The sequence below is a fragment of the Chaetomium tenue genome (genome assembly GCF_020726465.1).
Source record: "Chaetomium tenue strain MPI-SDFR-AT-0079 chromosome Unknown F5144scaffold_7, whole genome shotgun sequence".
Taxonomy (NCBI): Eukaryota; Fungi; Ascomycota; class Sordariomycetes; order Sordariales; family Chaetomiaceae; genus Chaetomium; species Chaetomium tenue.
This window is the reverse complement of record NW_027117335.1, coordinates 484,831-506,880: the sequence shown is the minus strand read 5'-3', so window position 1 is coordinate 506,880 and position 22,050 is coordinate 484,831. Positions and strand designations below refer to the sequence as shown.

The 22,050-nt window shown below is 57.2% G+C and overlaps 9 protein-coding genes across 9 annotated transcripts; 4 read left to right on the top strand and 5 right to left on the bottom strand.

Annotated features, from left to right (window-relative positions):
* Positions 1 to 616: 616 nt before the first annotated feature.
* On the top strand, positions 617 to 2,259 carry F5144DRAFT_659828 (uncharacterized protein; the record flags this gene model as incomplete). Its single annotated transcript, XM_066793244.1, has 4 exons — positions 617 to 1,237; positions 1,295 to 1,464; positions 1,541 to 2,080; positions 2,170 to 2,259. The coding sequence occupies exons 1-4, from the start codon at positions 757 to 759 to the stop codon at positions 2,257 to 2,259; spliced, it is 1,281 nt and encodes a 426-aa protein (XP_066638635.1). The 5' UTR covers positions 617 to 756.
* A 133-nt stretch (positions 2,260 to 2,392) lies between these two features.
* On the bottom strand, positions 2,393 to 3,704 carry F5144DRAFT_585365 (uncharacterized protein). The gene is made up of 5 exons (XM_066789692.1): positions 3,682 to 3,704; positions 3,658 to 3,660; positions 3,235 to 3,447; positions 3,086 to 3,163; positions 2,393 to 3,031 (listed from the first exon to the last, which is right to left on the bottom strand). The coding sequence occupies exons 1-5, from the start codon at positions 3,689 to 3,691 to the stop codon at positions 2,724 to 2,726; spliced, it is 612 nt and encodes a 203-aa protein (XP_066638634.1). The 5' UTR covers positions 3,692 to 3,704; the 3' UTR covers positions 2,393 to 2,723.
* A 1,165-nt stretch (positions 3,705 to 4,869) lies between these two features.
* On the top strand, positions 4,870 to 6,949 carry F5144DRAFT_381999 (uncharacterized protein). Its single transcript, XM_066784621.1, has one exon. It carries the CDS (start codon positions 5,284 to 5,286, stop codon positions 6,541 to 6,543), a length of 1,260 nt encoding a protein of 419 aa, XP_066638633.1. The 5' UTR covers positions 4,870 to 5,283; the 3' UTR covers positions 6,544 to 6,949.
* Positions 6,950 to 6,962: 13 nt separating this feature from the next.
* On the bottom strand, positions 6,963 to 8,982 carry F5144DRAFT_585361 (fatty acid desaturase). The gene is made up of 3 exons (XM_066789691.1): positions 8,351 to 8,982; positions 7,427 to 8,280; positions 6,963 to 7,368 (listed from the first exon to the last, which is right to left on the bottom strand). Exons 1-3 carry the CDS (start codon positions 8,523 to 8,525, stop codon positions 7,021 to 7,023), a joined length of 1,377 nt encoding a protein of 458 aa, XP_066638632.1. The 5' UTR covers positions 8,526 to 8,982; the 3' UTR covers positions 6,963 to 7,020.
* An 80-nt stretch (positions 8,983 to 9,062) lies between these two features.
* Positions 9,063 to 11,311, bottom strand: F5144DRAFT_381965 (ketopantoate reductase PanE/ApbA-domain-containing protein). The gene is made up of 3 exons (XM_066784619.1): positions 10,831 to 11,311; positions 10,706 to 10,772; positions 9,063 to 10,656 (listed from the first exon to the last, which is right to left on the bottom strand). Exons 1-3 carry the CDS (start codon positions 10,872 to 10,874, stop codon positions 9,532 to 9,534), a joined length of 1,236 nt encoding a protein of 411 aa, XP_066638631.1. The 5' UTR covers positions 10,875 to 11,311; the 3' UTR covers positions 9,063 to 9,531.
* A 3,017-nt stretch (positions 11,312 to 14,328) lies between these two features.
* F5144DRAFT_381973 (uncharacterized protein) lies at positions 14,329 to 15,251 on the bottom strand. The gene has a single exon (XM_066784620.1). It carries the CDS (start codon positions 15,120 to 15,122, stop codon positions 14,499 to 14,501), a length of 624 nt encoding a protein of 207 aa, XP_066638630.1. The 5' UTR covers positions 15,123 to 15,251; the 3' UTR covers positions 14,329 to 14,498.
* A 3,255-nt stretch (positions 15,252 to 18,506) lies between these two features.
* Positions 18,507 to 19,773, top strand: F5144DRAFT_498590 (uncharacterized protein; the record flags this gene model as incomplete). The annotated part of the gene is made up of 2 exons (XM_066786278.1): positions 18,507 to 18,600; positions 18,665 to 19,773. 2 exons carry the CDS (start codon positions 18,507 to 18,509, stop codon positions 19,771 to 19,773), a joined length of 1,203 nt encoding a protein of 400 aa, XP_066638629.1.
* Positions 19,774 to 19,929: 156 nt separating this feature from the next.
* F5144DRAFT_381829 (uncharacterized protein) lies at positions 19,930 to 20,341 on the top strand. The gene has a single exon (XM_066784617.1). The coding sequence runs from the start codon at positions 20,086 to 20,088 to the stop codon at positions 20,308 to 20,310; it is 225 nt and encodes a 74-aa protein (XP_066638628.1). The 5' UTR covers positions 19,930 to 20,085; the 3' UTR covers positions 20,311 to 20,341.
* A 731-nt stretch (positions 20,342 to 21,072) lies between these two features.
* F5144DRAFT_381886 (uncharacterized protein) lies at positions 21,073 to 21,873 on the bottom strand. Its single transcript, XM_066784618.1, has one exon. The coding sequence runs from the start codon at positions 21,726 to 21,728 to the stop codon at positions 21,255 to 21,257; it is 474 nt and encodes a 157-aa protein (XP_066638627.1). The 5' UTR covers positions 21,729 to 21,873; the 3' UTR covers positions 21,073 to 21,254.
* Between the last annotated feature and the right edge of the window lie 177 nt (positions 21,874 to 22,050).

Sequence of the window (22,050 nt, the reverse complement as noted above, 5' to 3'; positions counted from 1 at the left end):
GGCCGGCGCCGAACGTGTGGGGAATTCATGAGGACAGGAGTCCGCTGGGAACCGGATACAACGTTGCTTCTGTCTGTGAGTGTTCCGATCCCACAGGAGGGCAGACGTCATACATGGCGATCTTGCCCCGCGCATCTTCGTTGTCGAACTTGCATGCGGTCCTCCCGGGTCCTACGTGAGGGGACAGTCCTTAGGATTCTTTAAGGTTCTATGTGAGAGTCGAGGAAAGATGCTTGGTAGAACTGTCGGTAACCAAAACATGCTGTAGCCCTCTTAGTTTCTCTTGATGGGATCGGCCATGGAGCTGCGTTACGAAGTACACGAAGACGCAAGGGTCCCAGATCCCTCCTGATGGATGGACTTAAGGTTCGTCTGAGCATGGCAAGCAGGGAGAATTAAAAGCAAAGACAGCCATACGAGGGTTTAAAGTGTCTCATCTTGTAGACGGAGGTTTGGTTGCCTCGCGAAAATAAACATACTGGAATACCGAAAGAGTGCCAGGTACCAGTGAGCATCTATTCAGCATTCTGATGAAGTGATGGAGGGAGACTTGAGGCTCAAGGTCAAGAGTTGCTGACATAATTTTATTTTCACTCCAATCCATCACGTGCTTTCGCGAGTTGGAAACGCCAAATGGATCCGCCGGTTGCCGCTTTACGCGCTTGTTGTAGGTATCGACGTCATCAAGGGACATCGAGTATTTTCACGTAAATGCTGTATTAGACTTGTATCTTGAACACAAGCACAAATCCCATTATGCCTGGCCGAAAACGCAAATCCGCACCGGCCGCCGAGGAGCCTCCCGCAGCTGCCGACGCGCCCGCAACTCGTCGTCGATCATTACGCGTCAGCTCTACAGGACAGAAGAGCAAGTATTTTGAGGCAGGGTCAGAGTCTGATGCTGATCGGGACGGGAACACCCAAAAAAGGGGGCGTGGAAAGGGTAGGCCTTCGAAGAAAGTTAGGGTTGAGGTCGAATCCGACGAAAACGAAGACGACTACAAGGAGGAGGACGAGGACGACGGTGATGAGCCCGGAACAGCCGGGACAGCAAACCGGGATGCCGAGGAAAGCGACGAAGAGTTTGATGAAGATGCCCCCCCAAAAGTAACCTTCATCCCGCACATCAAACTACGCGACACCAACGGCATCGAGTACGAGGACCACACAGTGCATCCCAACACTCTCGCCTTCCTCCGCGACCTCAAGGCGAACAACAAGCGATCGTGGCTGAAGGGTAAGTCTCCCATGGTTTGTCGTGGATCTCACAGCCAACTAACAAGAGCCATTGAAGCCCACGACGCCGAGTACCGGCGCGCGCTCAAGGACTGGGAGTCCTTTGTAACGACCCTGATGGACAAGATCATCGCCGCAGACCCCACCATCCCCGAGCTCCCCTTCAAGGACGTCAACTTTCGCATCTACCGCGACATCCGCTTCAGCAACGACCCAACCCCCTACAAGGTAAGTACCCCCTTCCCCTCATTCCTTTGCCCCGTCAACCAAAGGAGGGTTAAATAATAATAATAATAAAAAACAGCCGCACTTCTCCGCCGCCTTCTCCCGCACCGGCCGCAAGGGTCCCTACGCCTGCTACTACGTCCATCTCGAGCCCACCCCCGGCAGCAGTTTTGTCGGCGGCGGCCTGTGGCACCCGGACGGGGGCGCGCTGCAACGCCTGCGGGCGAGCATCGACGAGCGGCCGGGGCGGTGGCGGCGGGTGTTGAATGAGGGGGGTTTTAAGGGGCGGTTTTTGGGGTTGGGTGTGGGTGGGGAGAAGGTTGGGGGTGGTGGTGGTGGGAAGGGGAGGAAAGGGGGGAGGGGGAGGAAGGGGGGTGAGGATGGGGATGGGGATGGTGGTAGTGGTGGAGGGGAGGAACAAGCGCTCAAGGCGTTTGCTGAGAAGAATAAGGAGGGGGCGCTGAAGACGCGGCCCAAAGGGTTTAACCCGGAGCATCGTGATATGCAGCTGTTGAAGCTGAAGAACTTCACCGTCGGCACCAAAGTCGGCGAGAAGTTGTTTACGGAAGCGGGGTCGCAGGAACAGATTGGACAGATTGTGGGGGATATGGTTGGGTTTGTGAGTATTCTTCTCTTTCTTCCCCCCTTCCTTGGGTCAATGGCCGGTGGGTGTCCAGTTGCTGGTGTGGGCTGTGCTGACTTGGCTAGATCACCCATCTCAACCGGATTGTCATGCCGGATCCGGGGGATGATGATGATGACGACGACGAGGACGAGGCTCAAGTCGAGGGCGAGTGACGAGTGCGTCACGGGGACGGTAATGAGTTGAAGCGGTTTGGATTAGAGGGGTTGGTAATTTTGTATAAATATCGGATGATGTCCTTCCCTCCTTGGATACCCCCACCAATATTTCTAGAAACCTTTCGTCCGATCTTTTCTGCCCGCGGTCACATGCACCCCGTCATCACACGCAAAGAAACGCGATTCATTATTAACGGTGGGTATCGAGTATGAGATATTAAAGCCACGCCAAAGCTCCCCGCAAAATCAAAGCACCGAGCACCAAGCACCAAGCACCAAGCACCGTGTGGCATCGTCAGGCCATCATTCCCATTTCTGCAGCATATCTGCCGCCCAAAAAAGATGGCCCAGACCGATCGCCATCCCGGCGTCACTCGCCCTCTATACCGCCTTCCCAGTGTCCCATCAATCCGTCATTCCTCCGGGTCGTGGAATCGTTGTCGGGAAGTGTCGGTCAGAATTTAGGCGGTAGGAGCGGGAGCCGCAGCCGCAGCCGGAGCAGCAGCAGCCGGCGCGGGAGTAGCGGCAGCGGCCGCGTCCTCCTTCTTCTCCTCAGTGGCCGGAGCCTCGGCGGCAGGAGCCTCCGTAGCAGCAGCCTCAGCGGCCGGGGCCGGGGTGGGCTCAGTCGCAGCGGGGGCAGCGGCAGTCTCGGTAGCAGCGGGAGCTGCAGCGACCTCGGCGGCAGGGGCGGCCGCAGCCGCAGCCGGAGCGGGGGTGACTTCAGCAGCCGGAGCGGCGGCGGCAGCCGTGGTCTCGGCTGCAGCCACAGCTGTGGAAAGGGTCAGCGTGCGGACGGGGGTGTCTGTTGGGGAGTCAAACGTACCAGGAGCCGGAGTCTCCTCGGTCTTCTGCTCAGCAGCGGGGGCCTCAGTGGCAGGGGCGGCCGCAGTAGCTGTCTCAGCTATGTCGCCATTTCTGTCAGCTCTTGTTTTTCTTTCCTCAATGGGGCGACTATCTCGCAGGGCGACTCACCGGCAGGAGCCTCAGCAGGAGCCGCGGCGGCAGCAGTATCCGTCTTGGTCGCCTCGGTCGCGGCAGCCGTGGTCGCAGCAGCAGTAGCCGGGGCCGCAGCGGTAGCAGCGGTAGCCTCCTCGGCCTTGGGGTCAGCCTTCGCGGCCTTCTTTTCACCGCGCTTCTTGAAGGCAGCCTTGAGCTTGCCCTTCAGGTTGTCGAACGCGCCGAACGCTGCGAAGAGAAATTTGGTCAGTCGCGTGCTCTTGGCCGTCTAGCTAGGGAATCCATCGCGGCAACGCGCGCCTTGGAGCACGTGGCCGTCGCCATGATCGGCAGATGGCGCGGGCGGCGGCGCTCGCTGCCCTCGATGGCCTTGCCCGAGTCGGCGGCCTCGAGCGACCCGACCCGACCGAGTCTGGCGATTCCGGCGCTCAAAGAACAGACACTGAAAGGGCAACTTACGAATGCCAGGCATTTTTGTGGTATTGAAATAGGGTCAAAGCGCACAGGGCGGTTAATGAGGGTGTTTCAAGATGCAGGAGAGATGAACGCAACGTCGTTTTCTGCCAACGCTGGTGCTGGGTGATGGAGTTGTCGGCGACGGTCAAGCACCCAGATTGTGGAAGAAAAGAGGAAGAAGAGATCTGGACCCGCGCCTGCAACAGGTAAATAAGCTCACCCTCGCCGAGCGTGTGACAGACACGCGGGTCCCGAATTGCAGGCCCCTCGCGCCGCACCGAACGCAACCAGAAACAACCCCCCCTAGGCCCCTGGACCCTGGTCTCCGCTTCTCCCTCTCCCGGCTCCATGCCACCTGAGACAGGGCTAGAAAGCTTGGTTCAAGGACCGACCAAAGCTCACAATCTCCCCGGAGGACGCCAACACGAAGCCTCTCATCACGGCAAAAGGATTATCATGGCTGTGCGTGGGATTCCCAGATGGTTCCTGGCATTGGATAGTGCTAATGTCACATCGTCAGCGGCAGGGACATCCAAAGATGTGTCGCGCTTAAATAACCTCATCTGCACCTGCATCCCGCACATCTCGCATCTTGGAACCAGGTTTAACCAGGGGCGGCTAATAATCATAGGTGGCTTTTTGGTATGGAGTGATGTGCTATGTTTATCTCGAATCCCTTGGGTCACATCTGGCGAATCCTCATTACGGGCCGACACCTTGCAGGACCTGAAGCACTGGTCTTGGTTGGGGAATCTCAGGGAATCACTGGGAATTTGGTGACTTGTCATCTTCTTTTGTCGTGGAGGTAAGGACGCACAAACACAGCAACAAAGTGAAGCACTGAGGCAGCCAGCCATTCAGGGGGTTTCCAGGGTCTTTGTCGAGACCCCTTCGACACGCTATTCATGCAGGTATACAGTAGCTCCATGCTGCTCAATCATTTAAACTGCCCCCACAGCGGCGACTCGTGGGGAACCCTCCAGCGGTTAACCCTGTTGTCAAACGAAACATTGGAACCCACTGGACTGTGCTTTTTGGTCTATCAGCGGTGTGGTTGACATGTCTCTGAGAACTTAGAGACCTGTTCTAAGACCTAACAATTACTCAAAAAGCATTATTGAGGCCGATGTGTTCAGAATGAGGGAATCCGAATTTCAGCACTATTGACGCCCTTGCATTACCATTCACAGATCGATAGTACAACGCTGGGTCATGCACTGGCATTGTCAACATCCGATTCCCACGCAACAATAATAAGTCACTTATAGGCAAAAGGCCACTTGCAACCAGTGAGTGTATTCACTTGGTATTCGTCGGATGTCATTCTGTTATGTTACTTGATAAAGATGAACATGGAGGGGAGCTATAAAAGCAAAGAAGGAAAGAAAAACGCATCATCGCTACCGCTAGAAAGGAGGGAAAATGAGAGGGAAAGAAAGAAGGGAAGGAAGATGGAAAGAAAAAAGGGAAAAGGATGAACAAATGATGAAATATTGGGTGTTCTCTTACAGATTGGATTGTTGAAGTGGCGCTACCTAACGTTTTGACCTCTGCTCCTAGCCACCATAACCTCAACAACTGCCTCCCATCGAAAGCCCAATCGACACCATGCACTTAAAACCAGGGTTTAATCCTCCCAGTATCGACAATAGTTGTAGGTTGGTGCACTTCCGGCACCCTGCGTATCCGGACACAGAACCCGATCTCCTCCGTCTCGGCGCACTCGACCGTGGAAATGAGAATGGAGATGGAGATGGAGATGGCAATGGAGATGGTAATGGAAATGGCATTCAGTACGACTTTGCGCTCGCGTCTTGTTGCGTTGTGACCGGAAACACTTTCGCAAACGGATGGCTCGCAACTCGAGTTCTGCCTGGCAACGGCCAGAATCCGCTCTTCCATCGCGTTTCTCGCCCAGAAGATGGTATTCTCCGAGATGGCGAATATCACTTTTGCGTTGGAGAGGAGGACCCCACAACCTTCAAATACCCCGTTATCCCGTCCTTCGACCACTGGCGGTTTCCACACGGACACCTCCCGCCGCCATGGAACAACCTCAGTGTCGACCTCGATGCAGCGCACCACAGCGTCCCCCTTAAAGGCAAGGTGGCTGCGCTGGTCCGCGACGGCGCGTGCCGTATCTCGGGGTATGGAGATGCCGTCGAGGCCGCGCACCTCGTGCCCCTGACCAACGGGCATTGGTTCTCGTCCAACAACATGGCAAGATACTGCCGTTCCCCCACCGACCCCCACCCCATCAACGACGAAAGAAACCTGATCACCCTCCGCCGCGACCTGCATCACCTGCTGGACACGCGCCGCTTTACCCTCGCAGCCAAGCCCGTCCCCGCCTCGCCGCAACCGTCGTCGCCGACCACGCCACCCCCCGGCGCCCAACTCGCCCTGCACGTCACACTCCCCTCACCCTCCGGCCAGCTCGAGGATCTGTACCACAACCGCGCGCTGCAGCCGGTACGGGGCATCGCGGTTGAGTTCCTGTTTGCCCGCTTCGCCTGGACGCTCTTTGCGGACGAGACCATGCCCTTTCTCAACGGCGCCGTCCGTCACAACGTGCTGCTGTTCGACCCGGCCGAGGGCTGCTTGGGCGAGGAGTCACTGCGGGCGGCTGAGGTGCATGAGCGTGCTGCTAACGTCTTTGAGATGTGCTTTTCGAGCCGCAGCGTCAGGCCTAGGAAGCGGCCGCGGCTGGGTTGCTCGCTCGCGTTAACGGACGCTGAGGACTTTGAGATGGGGGGTTGTAGCGTGCCGCCTTTTGACCTGGACGGGTCGGATGAGGAGGAGGAGGGCTGGGATGCAGGTGAGGTTTACGATGAGAGCGACGAGGAGCAGAGGGGGAGAAAGAGGTAAGAGGTCCACGCCCACTACGAGACCCAAATTCTGCCAACGCACGCGTAGTTAAAGGTGGGTGCGTGCCAGAAAGTCTTCATACTTTGCTCTCTTTTCTCGTGAAAACGAAAGATAAATGCAGGGTGGGTGTAGACGGAAAGAAAGCTAAAAAAAAAAAAAGAAAGAAAAGAAAAGGGGAATTGGCTGGAAAGCCAGGGCAACAGTATTCCGGAGCAACCCCATTAGAGCTCAGACCCTCACCCACCCACGCCAGGACGTAAAAGTATCAACAATCTCCAACAACCACATCAGCCCATGCCTTAAGAATTGAATATCTAGTAATTACATCTATCCTCTACCGCTAAATACCGTTCATTACACGCCGCAGCACCTCAGCCACCCTGACCTACCCCACAGGGCAACAAACTAACCCCTCTCCCCCCTTCCCAGAAGCAGTCCCCCCGTCCAACCCCTCCAACCCACCATCCCACCAATTCCCTACTCCCCCTTCGCCGCCGCCGCCGCAGCCGCACCAGCAGCAAACTTCACCCTAATCTCCTCCTCCCCAAACCGCCTCGTATGCCGCCGCAGCATCTCAGCGCGCTCATCGAGCGGGAGATCGATCTGGGCGCCGATGGGCACCAGGCAGCGGGCGAGGTGGGCGTAGTCCTTCATGAGCAGGCGCACCGTGATCATCAGGTAGTCGATGTTGTGGAAGACGAGGGCCTTCTCGGTCGCGTAGGTCTCCTTCTGGCGGAGGAAGGCTACCGGGTGGTGCCGCCAGTGCCGGCGCGGGTTGAGGTGGTGCGACGTGTGGTAGCCGTCGTTGTAGCAGTAGCGGTTGCTCTGGGATTGGGGTTAGGGAGGGGGACTTAGGGGGGGGGGGGGGGGGGGGTTGGCTTACCGGCACATCGATCAGAGTGATGCTCGAGCGAAAGTCCGAGTCCGGCTCGTCGGCGTCGACAAAGGCGTGCTGGCCCCAGTTGCCGACCATCAGGCCGATGCGCATGAGCGTCAGGGGGCAGATGAAGACAAAGGTGGCGGCGCGGCTGTTGAGCTGGTACATCAGGTAGATGGCCGTGTAGTTGGACAGCTCCCAGAAGGCGGCGCGGGCGGCGTTGGCGTACTTGCCCTTGCGCAGGTAGTACAGAGGCAGGTCCAGCCAGATCAGGACCAGGAAGCGGCCGATGTAGTGCAGGAAGTGCAGCAGCTCGTCGCGCTGGTAGCGCAGCGTCGACGACAGGTCGTCCGGCCCGTTGCCCTCGACGTGGTGGTGCTTGACGTGGTGGTAGAAGTACGTATTCCACGTGTGGCCCATCAGCGGGTCCGTGAGGTAGGGGAAGTAGGTGTCGAACAGGCGCAGCAGCGGCCGCTTGGCGAGGATGCCGCCCATGTGGATGTGCTGGTGCATCATGAGCGTGTAGGTGCCCATGTACCAGAACTGCATGACGAAGTGGAAGATGCCGTGGAGGTAGGTGAAGTTGTAGAACAGCCAGATGGCGCTGGGCAGCGACGTGGTGAAGTACATGATGAGGTGTGTCAACATCACGACGTCGGTGTCGTGACGCACAATGGTGCGGGCCCAGGCGACGTACGGCAAGACCACATTATGGTAAGCAAAAGCGGGGAGCTTGGCCTGCAGGTCCGCGAGGTCGAGCGATGAGATGACTGTGGGCTCAAAGTCCTTGCTCTCGGGGTCATTGAACCCGTTCAACTTTTGAATGTCGCTGGCATCCCTCTCTTCTGAGATGCCGTATTCTGTGATGCTTATCTCTCATGTCAGTCATCTGATCTATCACACGGAGTTTTCAAGGCAATTGGTACGCACTGTTGTTGGCGTCCTCGGCAGAACGGCCAGAACCTGTACTGGAGTAGCCCTCATCGCGGTCGACCTTGGACCTCGTTCCTTTGATTTCCTTGTGCCGTTGGATGTCGTCGGCGAGGTTTCGTAGCAACAAGGTGTCAGGAATAGTCAATTCCGGGCTGTATATGATTTCCTCCATGGTTGGGATCTGCTGGTTGGATGAAAACAGGTGGCGTTGTTGATGTGTTTGTTTATCAGGTGTCAGGGGTGAAGCTGAAGGCCAGCTGAGTTTTTGAGTTTAGGGGTTGAGATGAGATGAACCATAAACTGGATTCAAAACGCAAAAGTCGAGCTCGCAATCCAAGACGAAGTTGCTAGGCGCCAGGCCTGTGGTAAGTATTTGCGACTCGATGCACTCACGAGTACGAAGTACATGTACAGCGAACCTTTCGAGGCTCGTACAAGAACTGCGCCGTCAACAACTCGAGGCGGCGTAGAATGCAGGACCAACTTGACAGTTGCCTGTCAAAATCTTGAAACCCACATGTTTGGTCAGGCCACACCTTGCAGCTCCGAGCTCAGACCATGCTGATGGTGGGTTTTTGACCCCAGTAAGCTTGAGAATTGGCCAATCATCTTACATAGCAGCTGAAATGCCGGCGGGTTCTTGGCAGGCTTAATCTGAATTGAAATTGTGTACGTTATCACCGACGCGTCGTTTTTTTTTCAGGGGACAGCAGACGCCAAAACGACCAGTCCGTTACATTTTGTTTTGGTTGTTGAGTGCCATGAAGAGTTTTAGGTGATAGTTAGTCTTTCTAGAGCTCAAGGACGGTGGGGTGGTTAAAAGATTGTATTATCTGTGTTTCAGAAACAATAATAAATGCATTTTTTCAGGTATTTGCACGACCAGACTCAGGGGCTAAACTCGAAGTTTGTTTCCACCCCACGGCGAGGAACTCCCGCGGAGAGCAAGCGATGAATACATCTGCGCCTGTTAGGCTAGAAATTGACGAACATACAAATGAGATTGGGCCGATTTTTACAAATTCCCGTAAGGTGAGACGAGGGGACGGCCGGAAGAAACAAGCCAAACCAGCAGAGTCCCATCAGCCACCACCGAGATACAACCAAATCGTTTACTCCAAAGGATAAACAAACCACCCATTATTAACCAACACCATCCACCTTCACCATCCCACCACCTACAACTTCCCCTTCCCCTTCCTCCCCCCCTCCCTCACCTCCTGCGCACTCCTCAACAACGCATAAACCGTCTGCAACCTGGGCATCTCCACGCCCCTCGCCCTCGCAATCCTGACCGGATTCCCCAGTATCACCTCAATCTCCATCGGCCGACCCGCCTCCCAATCCAGCAACATACTCGGCTTGCTCCCCACATTCCTTTCCGTACTCCTCAGAATCCGCTCCGGCCCCGCCAACGACGCGGGGAACCCCCTCCCCAGCACCAGCGGCGCGGCCGCCCAGATCTCGCGCATCACGCCCGCGAGGTGGGCGCGCAGCTCGCCGTCGCGCGCCATGTCGGCGTTGCCGCGCCCGCCCGCGAGCACGGCGGAGGGGTTGAACGCTGCGTTGATGCATAGTTTGTGCCAGCGGATGGTTTGGAGGGCGGTTTCGTCTGCTGCGAGGTCCACGTCGCGGATCTGGCCGAGCCGTGTCCACCAGTCGGAGAGCAGGGCTGCGCGGTGCGCGCCGGCTTGTTGGAGGGCGGCGGAGGTGGGGTTGGGGGGGTTGTTGCCGGTGGCGGTGGTGGGGGTGGGGGAGGCGCCTGTTGGGGTGAGCGCGCCGGTTGTGTCATCGCCCCGCGGGTAGGTGGCCGTGGTGGTGGTGGTGGTGCTGCTGGCTTTGTCGGAGGGCGGGGAGAAGGAAGCCGAGTCGGAATAGGGACCGATGTGGATGCGGGTCCAGCGATTCTGCCGGACGGTGCCCGGGGAGGTCTGCTCGGCGGAGATGACGGTGACGGCGCTGATGATGGGCGTAGCGGGGAAGCGGGTGCGGTAGGGCTGCTCGACGCCGACGCCGTTTTGGATGAGAACGATGCACGAGTTGGCGCTGACGAGCGGGGCGATGAGGGCACTGTCGTCGGAGCGGTCAGGCAGGGCCTTGGTCGTGACGATGATGTAGTCCCACTCGTGAGGCCCGGCGCCCGACGGGCTGGGGTTGGCGGCGGCGGCGGCTACCGAGGGGAAAACGGCGTGCGGGCGGAAGGTGTAGTCCCCGAAAGTGTGAGTTTGAAGCTGGACGCCATGCTCGGCAAGGGCCTTGTAGTTGGAGCGGGCGATGAGTGAGACATGGATATTGTGAGATGGCTACTCGGTTAGTGAGACGCTCCTCTCGATGAGATGCAAACTGACTTACATAGTGTAGCCGCGAGGCGTAGAAGCACCCAACGGCGCCGGCACCAACGAAGACGATGTGGACGGGCCTGCGTCGGTCAGTTTCCGTCTCATCCCTCTTCCAGTAATCCCTTCGAGTCACCGTACCTATCCGGGTCGGCGCCCGGGCTCAAAGACTCAAGCCCACCCATCTTTGCGAACCGAGGTGTGAAACACGGGCCAGCAATTCCTTGCCCTACTATTCCTCCGTGCCCAACTCTTGACTCGGGCCTTCCGAGCTTGCTCCCCCTCCTCGTCGTTTGTCGATCCCGGGATTGTCCGCGTTGCTGTTGCCTTCACTGTCTTCCGATTGACCAACCGTAACAGACTGGTCACTTCGGTCTCCCCGAAAACCAGATTCCTCACAAATCCAATTGGCCAATAAATGGATCCGATCCTCTCCCAAGACGCACGTTCCCAACACGTTCTCAGCACGTTGCAAGCACGTTTCAAGCAACTCGCGAGCTCCAAAAGAAGATGCTAGCAAGCAAATTACTGCAATCGAATCCTGCACAGTTCTTCTTCTGATGAAAGTAAATGGCGCAGACGAACTGGTGCAACCCGAGGTTTTTGATCCCTTCTCCCCAGACCTGGAAGGATGGAAGTCGTTCGTCAATGGCGCAATGAACGACCGAGAACCGCCGGCTCGCGTCGCGCAATCCGAGTGGCGCCCTGGGCTTGGCCCCGCAGCTCGCTCACTCACGCCCGCTGTTTCCCCATGCGGGGAACGTGCAAAGCCGGCGGGACTCGGCCGGTTCACGGCAGCATTGGTGGGGCTCAACTTTGCCGAGTCCCGGACCTGTTCATCCCATTCTTTTGTCTTTCATCTGTTCGCTGGGACTCGGGTGTGTGGTACGACAGAATCAATTTACTTTTTTTTTTGGAGGCGGGAAGAATAGACGAGCAGCGTGTTGGAGAGACTAAAATAGTTGGAGAACTTCATCAAGCCATGTTTTGGTTACAAAAGGTCTAGATCTGTCTCGACTTCTTACACCACAGCTCCGGCTTGTCTTGCTCTATCTTTATCATGGGCGAGACACCCGAGGGCTCGCAATGCGACCTGTTTGTCTCAGAGACACGCAGAATCAGCGTGTCGAGGCTGACGCAATTTGAGCCACTTGTGTTCTGTCGTACCGCCATGAACCCAACCACATGTTCCCACCACCAGGCGCGTCATCTGATATTGGGCCGCCGTGCGACCTTCAACCGCCGAATCTCTAGTATTCCATGGTGTTGTGATACGGCTACGGAATACTATTACAGCATCCCCGCCCCGGCCTCTCGACTGGGCGGGAGCACATCAACGCCCCCATCTTTGGAAGTAATGGGCTTGGCGTTATCGTCTGCAATCCTTTTGACACAGAGTTATGATATCATGACTTGCAAGGGCGCTCGCCGTCCTTCATCGGAATCTCTGCAAAGTCAGGCCCGACGCGGGGTGCCATGCGAGGTTGGCCTACACCGGTGTGATGATCGCTCCTAGATGAGAACTACCTGCATTGCGTTATGGAGGCACACATGTTCATGCCTGTGCAGCACGGGCCGGGGTGACTTCTCGTCTCTGGCGCGCCTCCCGGGCGCCGTTGACGGAAACGGCCTTGCCACGTTTCGATATGTAACCTCTACTGATTCCCGGGTATCCTTGAGTATCAAGACGATTTCTCAACACGGGCGCCCAGCAACGGGTCCAAGTTCGTAATCTATGCCAACAGCAATCATCCGCGCCAACAATGATAATGGCTGCGGATGTAGGTACACGCAAGAGAGCGAGTACCCGCCATGGCAATTCGAGACCCCCGGTTAACTTACCATACCTCCGTCATCACAACTGACGCGATGCGCACGTGTGGATGCGGGGCATCAAGCCTCGACCTGCTGCCCCGGTTCATCTTCCGCAAGGTAAGGTACGGGCCATGCAGTGGGCAGGCTCGGCGTCCGCCAAGTCGGCTTCCCGCAGCATCGTCTGAACTCCTTCCAAAAAGGAAAGGATGGGCACGACAAGACGGCGCGGGCAAGCGGCCGGGTTTCTTGCTCTCGTTACATAAACGGAGCGAGTCACCTTCTTCGGCCACGCTCGTGTGATTAAGCGCTGTCTCACCCACGCAACGGGGCTTCGCGGGTGTGCCCCCATGGCCAACGAGCTTCACTGCCGGCACGCCAACCAACTTGGCGAAGCGTGCTCTGAGTGGCGTCGATAGACGCATGGGTCTGATGCCAACTTGATGGGGGCGCGTGGGGGTCGCCCACATGGAACACCATTCGAGTTCAGCTCCTGGCACTCACTTGAGCTAGCAGGCGACCTGACGACAGGGCAGATGGGCCAATTGGATTACCCCGCGGCATCCTTCACTTGAACCCTTGACACAGGGGAGATGAGAGCAACTCCTCCGTCATCGGTATGAGTTGGTGTTGGTTGCGGTAACTGCCGCCACGCCACTCCAGCGGTCAGATTTCCGTAATGTAGGGGGTGTCGGTCCAGACCGAAGACGGATCGGGTGGAAGTCCAGAGTGCGCCACCCGTACCAATCTGTCGGAGAATGAGGGCAAGAATTGCCAAGGAAAACTTGATGCCAAGCTCTGGCCAGGTCTGGAGAACGGGATTGCCTAAGCAGCGCCTTGCCTGAATGATGCCCGAGATTTCCACGACAAGCCGTCGGTGAGTTCCCTTTAGGCCGTCGTGGGAGGTTCTGGAAGGTTGACCGAGCCAGGGCTGAATCAACGCTTGTCGATCGTCCTTTCCCATGGATCGCCAAGGATCTAGCCACGATGAAGGCGGCGAGTCGGGCTGACGGCCCAAAGTTCGGCTTGGGGTCATCGCTGAAGGTGGTGCCTTGATCGTGGATGGCCGGAAAGTCCGGGTTCGGCGAGGGCTTGCCCTGCGGCTGCTGGCGACCCGCGATGCTGGTCGTATGATAGTTATCCAGCCCTCGGGCAGACAACCGTCCACTCCGCTGGCTAACACAAAGGGATTCTACAACTTGTAGATGTGATTCTGACGCTGGCAGGACTCGCCCCGAGTTTGCGATTTGGCGGTCGAACTTTGTGTAACTGAAACCTTCGGATCAGGTGCGGAACTTTGGACCAATACTGCTTCCTTCCAATCGTTGGCGGTCTGACACCGCAACTCCTGGGCGACCAACCTCCGTGGGCAAAGAAAAGAGACGGATGATGGCTTATCCGAGATGCACGCTTTACCCTCTCGTTCCGGGGACAAGGAACAGGCATGACAGCACACGTCCGCGTGCTGGTGGGCGGGACGTGGGATGTCCTTGGTTCTGTCTCTGAAGTTATTCAGAGGGCCGTGTGTGTGTCATATCGTGCCAGGGAGCCGCGTGCCGATCTTCGCCCGATGTCCCACGGTTTAAAACGCCGAGGTAATGGGGCGATGGTGATGTGTCCATTGGATAGTTGCTGGCAAAGATACCATGCAAAGTGACAGTGAAAGCCGGACGTGCGGCTCTTTGAGTTGCCGGCCGCGTTGAGAAAAAACTGAGCGGAGGGCTCGATGCTGTTGCGGTGCTGCAGGTGACTGTCTTTGAGCCAATCTAAGCCGACAGCTTGTCGACCGGGACAAGGTTGAATCCAGAACTCGCCGAGCCAAGGGTGGCCATCGGCGCCCAGTTTGTTAACTTGTATGTAATAGATGGCATCATGGAGGGACCGGCGAATGCCCAAATCGTCCCTCTGCATTGCTCCGGCAAAGGAAGCATTTGTGTGGGCAAAAGGAAAATTTTTACACAGGTCCAAGCGCCCAAGAGACCTGGAACCAGGGCCGATTAGGGACCGGGCCCTGACCCCACCGCACTCCATCCATGTTCAGGACAACACGTTACTTCAGACGGGACTCGCATCAACCCTCTTTGCGGGGTGTCTTGAATCACATAGAGTCGAGGAAACGGCTTGAAATCGAAGGTGATACTAGGCGTGAAACCAGCCGTTGGTCCAACCCGAGGCACTTCGAGGGCGACCTGTAGCCGTCGGAATTGTTGCCTTTCGAACGTGAATCTGCTGAGAGTTGCACCATCTCTGCCTGCACAAGACAATAGTTTGTCATTTACGGCGTGCGCATTGGGCGAGAAACGGCGAGATTTGTCTCTTGCAAGACCCAAGCCTTGGCGGTCTTGGGGGAGTGGACGGTGATCTCTTGGCAGGCCCTGGGTAACTAACGGACGACCTATCCAGCCAAAGACCGGCAACGAGGCCCATGACAGGACGAATCTCGTCAAGATGCCGGCTGTATCGCTGAGGCTGCCGTTCGCTTCAGAATCAACGGGGAGATCGGCGCGGCTCAGCGGCGGCTGGCAATCTGGACATTTTGCCTCTAATCGACTGCAGTCACAGAGTCCAACTGCAGGCGGGAGCGAGGGTTCGATCACACCTGTGGGCAGCCCTCCTACCATGCCAAGAGGGCCCGTAACAATCGTCGGCTGTGTGGAAGCGGCCTGTCACGGCTGACCTTTCTGGCATCCATGTCCGCCAACGGCAAGATGAGGACATGGTCACTGGCGCGGGATGAGCACCCAATCTCTGTCGAAGAAGAAGGAGTCATTGCAATGGCCCATCCTGGCTCCGTTAGCGGGCGACGTAATGCACGAGCGAGGACAGAACATTTCGAGTTGACTCGGGGTTGGCGTTTTGCTAGTGGGGTACGAAGGAGATGGTCGATTTCGAGCCGGCGGGCGCGGAACGGGGGGAGGGGGTCAGAAGATGCGCCTCGGTCTCACGAGCCACGGCATTGGCAATCCTGCCACACATGACAAGTAGCCCACCCGGGAGCATTTGTCGAGGGCCTGACTGTGGAAGTTATCGGGGGGTCTCTCTCAAGTTTGACGGTGTGGGTGGTTGTTTCGTTTGGTGTGTGTGTGACCTGCAGTTGTGGGAGAGAAGCGCGTCATTCAAACATCGGCGCTAGCTAATGTTCCCTGGAGAAACTCCCGCCAGCCAAGAGAAAAAACCCTTGCGCTTGCGTTCCAAAGCCGCACAAGGCTTTGAGGCACCCCCAGATCACCCTGACCTTTCGGGCAGCACATGGATCCATACCAAAGTATTAATGGTAAATACACAGGAGCCGACACTCACCCTGAGGTATGATCACGGTTCTACTGCGCAAGATGATGAAGAATCCCAGTTGAATCCAAGATTGTAGGCAGCCATTTTGTCGAGATTGTTCGGGCCTGTTGCCTTTGATTGGGGTTTTTACCCGTGTCTCAAGAAGCGCCGCCGTGGGGATGCTCCTCTGAATGGCAGCGGAGACGGGCAGCACCCCACTCACCAACTGGGGTCTTCCTCAAAAGGTGCCCGTGATGGTGCCGAGCCTTTTGCAAACTGCACGCAGTAACGGCTAGAATTACGGCATGAACTCGGCCACTCAGATCCGTCTCGGGCAATGGGGAAGTGGGCGGGAGAAACACGGCAGTCCTCGTCTTGTCACAATTCCCATGCCTACCTTCAGATGCAGGTGAAGGGGAACGGAGGCGCCGGGCTTTTCCGATGTTGCCAAAGTCAGGTCGTCAGGAACTTCATTCAGCCTGCGGATGATGAGTAAGATGGGGGCTGGGAGGCACGACCCAGATATCTTGCGCGACTGCCCCGTGCAGGCAAGACAGCTCAAGCCCGAAGGGCAGACCGAGTGAGGAAGGAGCCCACTCTGGGGACTCGGAGAGGAAAGTGGGAGAACCTGGCTCGAGCTGGAAGCCCGGCGCTCGGGGCAAGAACCCTTGGGGACTTGCACTGTTTCCCACCGAGCCACCCCTCGACCACCCACCTTTTGCACCCACTCATGCCACTGAACCGATACGGTTTCTTCGTTTCCCTTTTCCTCCAATGGAGCCTCCGCTTTTCACGTTGCCAACCCGCCCCAGGATGTTGTTGCCCTTGCCCTTGGGCTCCACACCACGCCCACTGCCCACGCCCACGCCCACCAGAAGGTCTGCGCCGTGCCGAGCTCCCACTCCGGCGATGCTGGGCCCTTGTCAGCCGGGTCTGTCTGCTGCTGCTGGACGATCCTATCAAGGAAACCCGCAAACCCGCGGACCCGTTATTCGCCTAGAAGGGGGCTGCGACCAACCAGTCTTGCCGTCATTTGCGAGGAACATGGGGGCCGATGTATTCGTACCCTGAACTCTCGCTGTTGTCTTGTCAATTCGGCGCATCGCCAGCCGTAGCCTGTACTGCAGCCATGTACTCCGCCAAGCACCGCCGTGGCATGCCATCCCGATCTGGTTCACGTTTCGTCACTCGCACCGGACCTTGGCTTGCTGGGTCAGGGCAGCCACAAGCCTGTCGTCCATCCACCCTAGCGCCCCGTTTCGCCAGCATCCACATGCGGAATCCCACGACGACCCTGATGGAAAGCTTGCAGTCAGTCCCACGCCGGGCCGATACATAATAAGAAGCACACCTCCCTCCGCCTCGCTCCGAGTCTCGCACTCACGGTTCCAGTCAGCCCAGCCTCATAACCCCCCGAGTTTTATCGCTTTTGCCCTTCCCGACTGCGCACTTCTTTCTTCTAGCACTGTACTCTCTCTCTCATCATAGTCGTGCTGGTCTGTCCTGCACGTCATGCCCGACCAGAGTAGCTCCAGCTAGCCCTCCAACAAACTCCGGAAGGAGCTCACCCGTCGTCGGCTGTTCTGCGGTCGCCTCTGCTGGGTCGCCGCGCCGCCGTGTTGGCAACCCGTGCCGTCAGTGCCGTCAGCTGCCTGACAGCTCCTGTTTCGGTTGTTGGTTGCCTTTGCACACATCAACATTCGACGGAAGCGAATTGCTGACCTAAGGTTCAGCCGGCTCGCAAGGCGAGCTCTTCCGACACAGGCCCTCCCGTCTCTCCGTCTGAGCCTGGGATCTCCACACCTTTGCCCTTGCGACCACACTCCGGTCCACCCGTTCGCCGTCCGAAGAATCGCATCGACTTACACCAGTCTTGTTCACTGCCCCAGCTCCACCGGGCAGCCGTCAACAACCTCGATAGGCCACCACCCCCATCTCCACTCAACCCACATTATTTTTATTTCATTTTCCAAGCCAGCTTTTTTTGGCTGTTCAAGTTTCTCGACAAACGAAAGTTGTTTTTGGCTTCGTTTCCGGAGTCAGCGGCATCCCGTACCGATGTTTTTGGGCGGGCGGTACCCCCAGCAATGACCCTCTGAGCGGTGCACGTTTGTGACCCTCTTTGTCTCGAACCCCGTCGTCCGTCGGGCAATCCCGAAGGCTTTGCTTTTTTCCCCTGTCGGCTCTGCAGCTCCGACAAGCCTCTGTCCGACTTTGCGACGACACTGCAGCAACTCATTCAAGATCGGACCTTCTTTCGGACTCAAAAACCGCCGTCGCGTCTTGATAGACTGGCTACACTTGCAATCCCTCCACCATGCTCATCGACGGAGAAAAGTGGGCTTGCGAAGCCTGTGTGAGAGGCCATCGCGTTAGCAACTGCCAGCATCACGGTGAGTGATTTTTGCTTTCTTTCCCCTGCATGTAGTTCCCGTTTTCGATGTGCTGCAATGCGCTGGCACGCTGGCTGCTTGGCCTGGTCGGCTGCAACCGAGGGGTAGCGGATTTACCGCAGCAATCGCAGCACACGACAAGCTTCATAGTGGGGGCTGTTGCTGCTGCCCCTGCCGCTTCCCCTCAATGCCCCCAACTTTTCATGCGGCCTGTCTCCAACTTCATGTCGGTCGCGGGGTAGCAATGATGGAAGAGTGAGCTAACCCTCAGGCACAGATCGGCCACTTCAACACATCAACAAGAAGGGACGGCCTGTTTCGCAATGCCAGCACTGCCGCGCAATGCGCAAGTCGCGCGCAGCCCACGTCAAGTGCGACTGCGGCGAGAAGACGCATAAGTGCGTGCACTTGAGACCGGTACTCGATGGTCACAAGGGTGAGCATTGTCGTGTCTGATTGATCAAGGCTCTGCTCCTCTGATTCCTGACCTTCGTTCGCAGAAAGCTGCTGCTGTGGCCATGGCGGTCGCTGTACCTGCTCGCACAAGAGGGAACCGACTCTGGACACGGTACCCGAGTCCGATTCAGACGAACCCATCCCATCGCAGCCCAAGATCACTAAGGCGAGCTCCCGTCCCAGACGGCGCGCTAACACGACCAACTCGGATGCCTGCCTGTCCTTCGACGCCAACGGCAATCACAAGCCGACGTACAAGCACGCCAAGGCTTCGCAGAAATGCGGACCGTATCAGCTAAGCCGCGGTAACTCTGTGACGAGCGCGAGCAGCATGGGTAGCATGAAGAACCGATCAATGGACGATCTCTTTGGCGCCAGTGTCAATGGCGATTCCAGCTCTGCGACCGGGAGCACCAGCACGGATGGCATCGCTCAGGCGCAACGCCGTGTCAAGTCGGAAGCTGCCTCGCCCCTCTTAGAGGGTGCTTCTTCCTTTGCCCAGCTCACCGGGCAGCTTCCGCCCTTGGACCTTTCGGGCATCAAGTACCCCCCGTACATCCCGAACAGCGCCGACTTCTTCGGCTCACTGTCGGATTATGAGCAGCCCATGTTCAGCGCCGGGCTGAGCGCGGCTTCGGTCGATTGGAACAACTTGGAAGGCCTGGAACTCGCCGCCAAGAGGGCCGATTTTGCGCCCTCGAACTACAGCCAACCGCAAAGCTACGGTGGCTTCGATTTTGCCGGGTCGGAGCATATCCCGACGATGACTACGACCACCTCGACGTCAGGCGAAGTTTCCGAAGTCGAGGACTTTTTAGCGAATTCTCTCGATGAGTTTGACACGTATCAGAGTAGCGCTTCCCTCAACGGGTACGGCTTTGGCCACGTCGGTATGCTTGGAAACACGGACCTCCCGAATTTGGACCTGGATGAATTCCACTACCTAAAGAAGGACGCCAACAAATTCTTGCCGACGCCCGCCACCATGCCCGGCGACGACCCAACGCTTCTCACCACCAGCGCGCCCGCGTTCGGCGGCCTCACCTCGCTGGATGACGACCCGAACTTTTGGGTGAACGACTACGCGGTGCCGCCCCTGACCGAATCCCCCACAGAGAGCAACATGCTATCATTGTGGGACGGGCAACAGTAACACAAGGTTGTGATACCCGAAGCGACCATCCTGACGGTTTTTTTTCGCACTTTTCGGTTTTCGAATACCCTGCCCCCGATCGGTTCCGGAGCGATGATTCAAACAGCGGATACCCTCGATGCCACGTACATATTCCTCTTGTTCGCCGGAGTTAGGATTCAGTCGCATTTACTGACTCACACGGAATGGAGCGAGCACGCAAACGGGGCGGTGATCCGGCCAGGGCAGTTCTCTTCGAGGTGGCGGCGCAGAAGGCAGTTCATTTTCTTTCTCGGTTTATTTCCTTCCGTCTGGGCATGAAAGTCAAACGACATGATGATCATTTCTCTTGCCTTCATCATCTCTGCATTACATGCATTATATTACGCCCATTTCCATTTCCCGCATTTCCTGTCGCATTTTCAGCCGGAGGCGCGTTTTAGGGTTCACAAAGGAGACAAGAAAAAAAGGAGAGGCACGTTTGTTTCTGGAGATTTTGTTGAGGCTCGGGGGTCCCGACGGCCTGCAACTGATGGCCACATGTGTGTGGCTATTTGAATTACCATACGGCACTACGGTGCACCATTTACGTTTTCGCGGTGGCTTGCACATTCCAAGCTCATCGTTTTCCACTGTTTACGGCTCTCCGTTTCTCGACAACCACGATTTGAATATAGATGCTGGAAGCATGGGGCACAAAGAGCGAGCATAGCATCACAGCATTGCGGGAAAAGAGAGAAGAATAGAACAGACATTTTCTTGTTGGGTTGGCTGGCTGGCTGGCCTGTCCGGAATGGGGATGGTGGTTGATTCCCCTTTTTGGGTTTTCTCCGTGATCAAGGGGTATGGTATGGTATGTTTGTGGTTGTTGGTGAGTTGTGCCGCTCATGCCGATCTGCTTTGACAACCAGTTGTTCGGCGATCCCCCTTTTTTTTTGTTCCTGGCCCGCTTGTTGGGAACCGCCCTGATCCCTCCTTGCCCGTGGAGGTGTTTGTGTCGGCGGGCAAAGCTCGGCATTTTCGGCCTGTTTCGAGCAGCGGCGGTGAGCTGGGCTTGAGTGCCCTTGTCCCGGTCGCCAGGCTGCGGATGGCGGGGCATCCCCCCACTTTTTGGAGAGAGAAAGACTGTGTCACTCATCAGTTGGAAGTTTCGACGGCTTGTTCTGTCGCTCAGTGGGGTTATCGTTCACCCCACGGGATGGGGTGGATTGGGCGCCCACGCACCGAGGTGAGTGACACGAGAAGGCTGACGAGTGGGTAGGTGGGTGGGGAAAGAGATTGGGTTTTGGTTGCTGGACACAGGAACAAACACACAGGACACACAGGTACAGTAACAACAACCAGTAAGTGCAGATTGCAGCAAAGGCATGCATGTGTCATGGCTGTCATGCCCGTCCATACACAGTTAGTACATACACAGGCTTCCCGAAACCGCCCCTCGGCCCTCGGGTGTGGAGCGCATGAATCCATCGGCTCGAGTCGGCCCCTCCCCTCTCGTAGTCTTAAAATAAACTAAATACCGACCTACCCCTCTGTTGTCTTGCGCGCCGCGTGGCTTGTGCTCTGCTCCCCCGTTGGTGTGTCCTGGGGTCTTGGGGAAACGTTAGTGCCGGGCTCGGTCGTCCCCTGCAGGTGGAGAGGTGCTGCTGCTGCTGCGGCTGCTGCTGGGTGCTGCTCCTGGACTGGACTGGTGCATGGTGCATGGGCATGCAGCATGGCATCATAGCGTGGGCATGCGGGGTTGTGTGCTGTTGTGTGCTGTTGTGCTGCCCGCCCCGTTTTTTGGGAGGGTGGTGGTGGTGGTGGTGGTGGTGTTGGGTGTTGGTGTTGGTTACACAATGGAAGACGGGACAAGACAGACAGGCACATGGATGGGACGGCTGGCTAGCGGGCTGGCTGGCTGGAAAATCCTGGGGTGGGAGGAAAGTGGTCGGTTGTTGCTGTTGCTGCTGCTGGGAATGCGACTGTGCTGTCATGTGAAGGTGCCCGCCCCTCCCGGGAGAAGGGGTCACACGTGGGGGGAAGGAAGCAAAGGAAGCCTGCCCGCTTTGGGGGGGGGGGATTTGTGCTGAGGCTTGGGTGCTTGGCTCCGTGGCCGGTCGTCCGGGACCAGGCTGGCTACCTTACCTAGGTAGCTAGCTGGCTGTTTTGGGTTGATGTGGTGGTAATTTTGGTTTCTCCTCGGCCCGGCTTCTGCGGTGCGCGCGGCCTGCCTCGGGGGAAAACCGGCGGGATCTTTTGCTTGATGCTCGGTCGCCTTTGTTTTCATTTGCTGGGGTAATGATTTAAGCTAGCAGA